The 9,566-nt window shown below is 41.0% G+C and overlaps 1 protein-coding gene across 1 annotated transcript; it reads left to right on the top strand.

The window, feature by feature from the left end:
• Nucleotides 1–1,963: 1,963 nt before the first annotated feature.
• On the top strand, nt 1,964–9,467 carry CDKN3 (cyclin dependent kinase inhibitor 3). The gene is made up of 7 exons (XM_075280687.1): nt 1,964–2,042; nt 3,381–3,436; nt 4,552–4,596; nt 7,068–7,290; nt 7,879–7,910; nt 8,345–8,448; nt 9,317–9,467. The coding sequence occupies exons 1-7, from the start codon at nt 1,969–1,971 to the stop codon at nt 9,410–9,412; spliced, it is 630 nt and encodes a 209-aa protein (XP_075136788.1). The 5' UTR covers nt 1,964–1,968; the 3' UTR covers nt 9,413–9,467.
• Nucleotides 9,468–9,566: the final 99 nt, after the last annotated feature.

Below are 9,566 nucleotides of genomic sequence, written 5' to 3' on the forward strand. Positions count from 1 at the left end.
GACGTGCTGTCTGAGACAGGGAGGTGATTGGACAAGAGTGATGTGGCGGGAATTTGGACGGTCTGTCGGTTACATCACGTGACGCTGTTTGGAGTCTCCTCGCTGTGTTCCCGTTGTGTAGTATGTAAGTGACAGCGCCTGTAGATAGTAGCGCCAGTGCCGGTGATGACACTAAAGCTGATGCCTGTCTGCTCTGCGCTTACATTGTACTTGTCGAGCTGTTGTCAGCTGTTATCAGCCACGTCTGGCTGGGAAGGGGCTGCGTGTAGCGTATTTTACAAGAGGTTCTTGTCACCTGTGTTCATTACTCTATCACATACATGCACTGGTGGCTTCCAGGGACATTGACGTACATGTTATTAGCAGATTCTCTCAATAACCATTCACTTGCATTTCAGTGTCTCACATCCCTATCATGTCTATGTGTATACAGAGTGCTATTGTAACAAGCCATGCAGCTGTGTGAGCAGGACACCACACAACAGCTTTTAGCCTTTGTTCACATCAGTGTTGTGGCTTCTGTTGTTAACAAGGCACATGTCACTGTGCTGGGTCCAAGGCATGATGGCTACCAGTGGAGCCGAATGACCCTACTGAGTGTTTAATGTCATCTGCTGAGAGATCTGTAATTCTGACAGAGATGATAGTAATTCGCCCAATTCTACTTTCATGTTACACAGGGTTTACAGTTTCTGTTCAATGGCAGCAACCAAAGATAATGAGAGATCAGAGTGGTATCAATGTATTAGGATGTTATTCATTATATGATGTGCCATGTTAGATATTCAGCGCACTGTTTGTTTTGCTGGTGCGTGTCCCGATGCCAGAGATTTCGGTATCGTTAGTTTTCATAGCACAAGCTTATAGAAGAAGAGTGGTAGGTTTACACTAACATTGGAGCCGCATGGTGACCTAGAAGATGCAAGCCCTATCTGCTTAAAAAGCAGTTACATGTAGAAAACTGCGCACCCCATTGACTATAATGGGGTTTGCTGGGTTTCCTTCCACTTTATACTGAAATTGGCGGATTCAGTGGGGAAGACTCCAACACTACTGTGAATTCAGCCTCAGCTAGGTGTTCCTCACCGACCTGCGATGACACACTGAGGCTGGCCCCGCTAAACAGTGCAGTGATATTGATACCAAAGCTAATACAACTAATATCTCTGGCATCAGGGCCCATACCTGGAAAACTGACAGTGTGCCAAATTCGGTGCACAAGTCAGCTTTACAGCAGTCCTCTATAAAGTCATGTCTAAGATATGGCATGTTATACTGTATAATGTTGCAAAGGTGACTGCGCACTGAATTCAGCGCACTTTTACTGTTGTAAGCAATATCAATACTATTAGTTATAGCTACTGATATCTTTGCATTGTCATAGGGGTCTGCTCCCTGACCGTGCACTTATATTGTGAAGCGGGTGCTACTCACTGCCCAGCAGTCAGACTGGCTGCTTCTGACAGTGCAGTGATATCAGGGGGGGGGGGGGGGGCGGCTATGAGCCCAGAGGCTGGATAGTAATAGGTTATTGACCTATCACTACATATGCAAAATAATTGAAATAATCTATTAATTGAGTTGACTTTCGATTACTCTTGAATTAATTGTCCAGCCATATTTCAGAGTAGTTTATTCATTTTATTTTATTTTTTTTAAAGTTCCGTTATTACACGAATGAAAAAGTGGAAAATTCTGTCTTTTGGAAAGGAGTTTAAAAAAAAAAAAAGTCAAACTGCTAAGGGTTATTGAGGGTTATTGAGTTCATATGACCACTAAGAAAAGTCAATGAACAGAGGAAGCAGGACAGCATCATGCCAAGGAATCCATCTCTTTTTAGTGATCATCAGGGTTTACATCAGACCCCTACAAATTGTAGCCATGTGCCCTCTGTCTGGAGGACACCCCTGTAAGGGCAAACATTTTGTTTAAATATATTGCATCCTTTTTTCTCATAGAACTGATACAATGAATGAAAACGAATTTGACTCTTCAGACGAGGAGGCATCAGAAAAGGAGCAAACCCCACTGGAATTGTCTTGGTAAGTCCAATATTTACCCCCCCCCCCCCTGTAAACCTATGACCCTTCAACCGTTGTTACCATGGTTACGCATAGACTCATTTGGAGGTAAGGTTTGACTTTCTTTTAGTATTTCCATATGCCTGCCTTGTGTGACTTAAGAAAATGCAGAAAAATCTGATATAAATATGAAACTGTACAACTGAATCTTAAAGAGGACCTTTCACCATCTCCCCCAATTCTAGTACTTCGCACCTGCTCCACCGATTCCAGCACAGTTCTCCTATATGTTATTTAAACACTGTAATGTCAGAAGGGCGGTGTTATACAGGGGACATGATTATGAGATCCAATCGGAGGCAGTCAGTGACGGAGCCCAAAATCAAACCCCTTGTCAGCTCCTGCCTGACAGTACTGAGCCTAGGTAGTAGATCAGGCACCAAAATTATAAGCATTGATTGCTCAAGAATGGTGGGAACTAGAGAAGACATTCCAGCTGTGGAAGGTGAAAGGTCCTCTTTAATGGAAGGAAATTGAAGGGCTTGAAAATATTGTATTGTGTGGGCCATTGTACACAAAATACAATGGTCTTTTCTGGACTACCGTAACTGCAAACCAGACTCTACATACAACACTTGGCTGGAGGGTCCAATAAATCAGCATGGTTCAGTGGTAACATTGCTCCCATTATTTGATTGGTATTTTCACCGATAACATGAACAGTGGGTTGACATTGAATCACGTATCCTGGCGGTTCCTCTGTCATCGTTGCCCTGGATCCCTCCTGCCTCTAGGCCTCAGGCTCTAGAACAGGGGTAGGGAACGTACGGCTCTCCAGCTGTTGCAAAACTACAACTCCCAGCATGCATACTTGCCCTGCTCTTCTTGGAACTCCCATGGAAGTGAAATGAGCATGCTGGGAGTTGTAGTTTCACAGCAGCTGGAGAGCCGAAGGTTCCTTATCCCTGCTCTAGAACATTCCTTTTTCTCCTCTCACTTCTTATCGATATGGAATGAGGTCGTGGGTAGGGGGAGTTTAGAGACGGTACCGGGCCCCCTCTCTCCCTTTCAGGCATTGTGTGTTCCTTCAGGTGTTCAAGAAAGAAAATTCTTTTACTGGCGTGTGGAGGAAGACACCCAAATGTTCCATGTCTTGACGGGCTCACGTTTCTCCCACTTTCCAGTCTATAAATTGCCTCCCCAGACATCCCTCTATTCTAGTTGGAATATAATCAACTCTCCTTCTTAGTCCACTCCTGAAAATCCTTTTAATATTTCAACTTGAGAGAACACTGTATTATAAATATTTCCTAGTTCTTATATGTATATTTTTATAAATGCATTTGCTTTCTCCTATAGGCTGAGTCTAGAACCTGTAAATTATGCTCACATATTAGGAATCAGCGCTCTCCCAGGTACGTTCCCAGTGCACTCTGTAGTGCTATTCATTTTAGCTTTCCACTATGAAAGGAAGCCATGACAAGACAGTGTGACAAGATACTTATAGACTTTAGAGGCTATTTTAGCATGAAGGGAAGGTTCTGGTTTTATAGAGGCATTATTTTTTTTGTTAGAGAGAAACATCATTTTGGAGAACACACAACTTATTGGGCAGCTTCTATCAGTAATAAAAATAAACAAAAACAATCAAATTGTGATAAAATTACAAAAGAACCCATTTTAGTCACTAACTTAACACTTTGTTTCTCCAACTGGGGAAACCTGTTTTGTTTTTTCTTTTGTTTTGTTTTTTTTAGCCAGACACAAAGTCCTGAATGTCTGACTAAAAAAATCAGTTACCCCATGGACAGGCAGAAGACACGCACGGGCGGTCACCTTTGCAGACCCATTCAAGTGAATGGGTTTGAAAACTGACCGCCGGGTTTCCGTCTCCTGTCCAGTTTCACGGGGCAGAAGATGGAAACCGGCCGGATTGTACAAACTGGAAGACAAACACAGGTGGAACCCCCCTTAGGCATATAGGCCACAGCAGACCTTTGAGCCTTTGTCAGAGGCCATTTGTTACAGGTTTCTGATTCCGTAACAGTGCCAACTAGGCAGTCAATTCCTGCCAAGATCACAGAGCTACAGTTTCTGAGTCATTGTGATCACCATGACATAATAGTATATTAAAGGGAATTCCTTAATTCATTGGGCAGATTCTTCATGATGGACCTGGGGTTCCAGTCTTGTTCCTAACCCCTGGGTCCTGTGATCAGAACATGCCTCCGACCTCTGGGTATTCCTTCCCTTTCTTTCCTGATCTTGACTGGTATTAGGCGGGAACCCTCAGATCTATCATGAAGAATCTACCAGATGAATTTAGGTAAATGTAATTCCCTGTACAAACCTTCTGAGGTGAGTGAACTATCTCAACACCTTGGGGTTAATATTTATGCAAAACTTTTGATTCCTAAATAACAAGCCTTTAGAAAGCTATAGAATTCACCCATCTTATCATCTTTATACAATGGATGACGAGTGGTTATCCCTAAAATTAAACTTTTTTTTTAAATGTTTCTAATTTCAGGGTGCAAATTTAAAAACATTCACAGGGACCTTGTTCAGAATCTAGGTAAGTACATTATGGAGCTGCTCATTAAATCATATTGTAAAAAAAAAAAAGAAAATTGAGAGCATGCTGTAGATTTCAACCCATTATGCCCTGTTCTCATCTCCTTTTGTAATTCGTCTGGGGATAGCCTGTATGGAGACACACACACCCCCCCCCCCAAACGGAATACAAACGCAATACAAACGCAAGAGCTGTGCTGTGCTCTAAAAGCACACGGACCACATAGACTATAATGGGGTCTATGTGCTTGCCGCGCGCTGCCCGCACTAATCATGTCCGCAGTTGTGAACCAACCCATAGTGACTGGACCGTTTTGGGCCTAAAGCCTCATTCACATATCCACATCCACTGACAGCACCCCACCCTGCTCATTTTTAAGTGGTGTATTTTATGTGGTTGATCCGCTTTTCACATCTGTGAAAATCAGATCAACTTTTTTTTGTTGTTGTTTTTGTTCTATATTTTGTATGTCTCTGGGTCTGAAAAATGTATGACACACAGATGTCGTGTTTCATTTATTTGTTTGTTTTTTGGAACCAAAGTTTAGAGTTGCTTTGAAATATAAAGGACACACTTACACTTATCTGTTCAGTTAAATCTACTCCTGGCTTTGGCTCAAAAACTGCAGTGAAATTCTGCATCAAATATGGTTGAGGCCTCACATTGCAGAAACGCACCTTTTCTGTTGCAGATTTTGGTGCATTTTTTTTAAGCCAAAGCCAAGAATGGCTGACAGAAGGAATGCGAAAATATATAGGAAGTTCTTATACTTCTACCTTCTGCTCAATCCACTCATGTCTTTGGCTCAAAAAAAAACCGCAATAAAATCTACAACTAAAAAAAGCTGCTTTTCCGCAATGTGGGGCTTCAACCTTAAGAAGCTTTTCTGCAACTTGGGCCCTTAGCCTATATATTGATCTCAAACCAGGTCTCAGAAGCAGGGCTGTGCAGTCAGTTAAGGCCAATTTTGGATGGAGTCAGAAAAAAGTTAAATGAATAATTTTAATTATATTATACAATTTTCAGTAATGTATAATTCATTAAATGCATGGCTTTTTACATATCTACTTCTATAGGAATTAGTAGCTTTTAAATAAATGAAAGGATCTTTTACTGCTTCTAACTGGCCTTGGTTGGCAGCCATTTAAGGAGTTCAGTTATGGAGGCTGAGTTAGAGGTTAGGGCCCTGCTTTATTATAAAAAACAAAAAAAAACTCCCTGAGCATTTGTTATGTTGTTTATCTAAAGCTATTCAGGCATTCCAAAGATAGAAGCCCCATTCAGATGAAATTGCAAAACGGCCGTGAACTCGAGGGACACTTGTTTTCACTGATCTCCCCAATGCCTTTGAGTGTATAGAGGGATCCATGAAAACAGACATAAATAGAACATGACCTATTTTTATATGGTCTGTTACCCCCATTCAATGTTATTATGCAAATTATGGTCCATTAGCCAGGTGAGCAGTAAAGAATATGTGGTAACATATTGTATGTGTGCTGTATGTCATGTAGTATTACAATCCATTTGGCTAGTAGACCATAATTTCCATAAACTCCAATGGGGCTTATATCTTTGGTATGACTGAATAGATAGTTCTATAGCTGGAATAATTACACACAGTGATACCTATTTGTGTTTGGGGGTTTGGTTTCTTAATTTAATTCACAAAACATTTTTGGGAGACTTTTTTTTTTTTTTTTTTAAAGGGAGTCTATCATTTGAAAAACACATTTTTAACTAATGACACATTGGAATATCCTTTATAAAGTCTATTCTACTCCTACCTTCCATTCTATGCTTCTCCCTGCCGTTTCTGAAAAATTCTGTTTCTTCTATTATGCAAACTGGCATCACAGAGCATCGGGGGGCGTTTCCCCAAACAACCCCCCCCCCAGCCCCATCTTCCCCGCTTCATAACTCTCCACCGCCCCTTTTATGTTTCTGATCACTCCCCTCCTCCTCTTCACCGGAACTTCTGCCTTTCACAGGCATCGGATGCAGCACTGTACGTATATCAAACCTCACGCATGCGCAATCGGCTCTGCCACTTTGGGTTCGGGCAGAGCTGACTGCGCATGTCTGGGCGGCCATTTTCTGGTGGTCTACTACACGAGCATACTGCACCAATACGCTTGTGCAGCAGACCACTGGAAAATGGCCATCCGTACATGCGCAGACGGCTCTGCCCAAACCCAAAGTGGCAGAGTTGATTGCGCAAGATTTGATTTGCATAATCCTAAACTCCACTTCAGGAAACCTCAAGTGGTTATTTGGTGCTGGGTCAGGATTGTTTGGTAAATTATGAACAGTACTATTGATCTGCAGAATATATTTAAAAGCTTTGTTTTTTGACATCCCATACTGCATCAGTTTGTACAGTTTGCTAAGGGCTTGCTGCCATACTCGTATTCCTTTGAATGTAGCTTCTGGCCTCATCTTTTACATATTTTATTATCTCATTCCACTAGAGGAAATTAAGAGACTCGAAATCCAGGATGTGTTTATCTTCTGCACCATGTCTGAACTTTCATTTTATCGCGTTCCCACTCTAATACAAGAATATCACAAGAGGAATTTTGTGGTTCATCACTATCCTTTCCTTGACGGAGATGTTCCAGAACTTGACACCTGCCGTAAAATAATGGAAGACCTACAGACCTGCATGGACAACAGCAGGAAGACATTAATACAGTAAGTTCCAGGCTCCTAGGAAGGAGATGCTGGGGCAGGGTTACCAAAACTACTAGAAGGATATGGTCCTATACCTGTATCTGTGCCCTACTTCTGGCTAATTTAGACCATCACATTTTTACTATAATGATCATGCATCTGCTTCAACAATAGGGAAAAAAAAGTCCCCAAGCAGACCCTAAGGATAGAAACCGAGCACCTAGTGTGAATTTTTGCAAGATGGGAAAAACGTGGCAGTCTTTTTAACATTGTAGTCCATGTAAAACAGATGCCCTTCTCATGGCTTTTTTTTTTTTTTAAATGCTTTATAAATATAATAGAATTGATGTGAACCTAGCATCAGGATTGTAGAGGGGAATATAACTACAAGGTGTGTTTGTAGTCTGCAACCATGGAAGCCCACAGGTCTGCATATCACCTGCATTCACAAAACATGGGATTTCTTTTAATGACTGCACTAGTATCGCTTTATACCTTGTTCACCCCTGTTAGTTGCTTAGTTACAAGCCTTTGTTCATGGATAAGAGAACAGACACTGTGTTGTATAATTTCCTTTATCCTGATTGATTTTATTTCTTTTTCTTGCAGTTGTTATGGTGGCTTGGGACGTTCCTGTCTTGGTAAGTCCTATGACAGGTCATTTTAGTTTAACATCCCAGTTCTTTTGAAATGACTAATTTAATATAAGACTGACAAGTGTCACAAACATGCTCTCATACATCTAACTAGTCAGTCACAAAATGGCACCTTTCCCCAGTCATTACGCTCCCTTTCACGGACTGGACTTGCTGTAAATGTGTGGACACCTCCTCAGAATTATATAGTATTTAGTAGACCTGGAGGAAGGGGATTATAAGATATAAATAAATACTGTGAGAAGGAGAGCAAAAGTGACTAGACTTAGATAAGATGTGTATTCTGTAATCTGAACCACTCAGATCCTGTCTGTGCTGCACACAGGGAAACAGAAAATCTGCAATAATACAGTATAAAGGGAAAACATCTGCCCTCTTCTGTATAATATACTTCTGAAATGTGGCCTTTCCTCTTGCAGTTGCAGCATGTCTGTTACTTTGGCTGGATGATAAAATTAAACCTGAGGAAGCAATAAACCTGGTTCGGGCTGCACGTGGTCCTGGAGCCATACAAACCATTAAGGTAAATGTTTGCTATAGGCTAAGGCCCAACGTTGTGGAAATGCAGCTTTTTTTTTTTTGCAAATTTTGTTGCATTTTTTGAGCCAGATCCAGGAGTGGATTGAGGAAAAGCATAAGTATTTCCTATATGTTTCCAATTCCCTCTGTAGCCATTCTTAGCTTTGGCTTAAAAAACAAAAAAACTGCATTTCCGTAGTGTGAGTCCTTAGCCATAATGTAACTCAATGGGTAACATTTGTCCATGAAAGACAAATCTGAACGTATTACATGCAGATTTGCCATTGATTTCTGCCTATGGAATGTAGACTTTACAGTGGCTCAATCCACATTTAGAGATTCTCCTGTTAGACAAACTGCTCATGGTGATGGTATCTACAAATCCAATAAGACCACAAAACTGCACGGTCAGTAATGCTGTACAGCTAGAATTAACTGGCATTTTACTTAACAAGACATGAAGGATCAGATACTGGATACGGCTATACACCTAGCCTGGGTTTACATAGTGCTTTTTCTAGTGACTGCATTCTTTTATAGACTGTAGTAATGAGAGTATACTGCCACCACTGTAAACCAGAGGTTTTTCAATCGTTTCTTTATTCCCCTCCTACTGAAAACCACAACTTTATTTTTTTTTTCTGTTATTCAGGGGAGTATGAGCTGCCATGTCAGATCTCAGGTTCTAGCGCGGCACCTGTCTAAAAATTACTGTAATAGAAAGTAACACTAAACTCATGAAAAATGAAAGACATTTCCTCCTTTTAATTTTTTGCTTCTGTTCTCTTAGGGTAAAGTTTTAATCTCTATCCTTTTAGTGGTTCCACTCAGCTATGTTCCCATTGTACTTCCATCTTTTTGTTCTCTTCCAGCAATATAATTTTGTCAATGAGTTCCGTGATAACATGTCCCGCTGCCATCCGCAAGGTGAAGAAAAGACGCAATCTCTTCCACGATTGTCCAGATAATAAATACCCGGCTCTCATCACCTCCAGACTTTTTTTTTCTTTTTACCTTCCATTCTGTCCCTGTATATTTTGATGTTAGTTCTGTCCTGACTTCTTCTGGTCAGTTTTTTTGTTTTACAAAACTGCAACTTAAATTGTGAAGTGCTAATAAACT

Source organism: Leptodactylus fuscus, chromosome 7 (genome assembly GCF_031893055.1).
Source record: "Leptodactylus fuscus isolate aLepFus1 chromosome 7, aLepFus1.hap2, whole genome shotgun sequence".
NCBI classification, from domain to species: Eukaryota; Metazoa; Chordata; class Amphibia; order Anura; family Leptodactylidae; genus Leptodactylus; species Leptodactylus fuscus.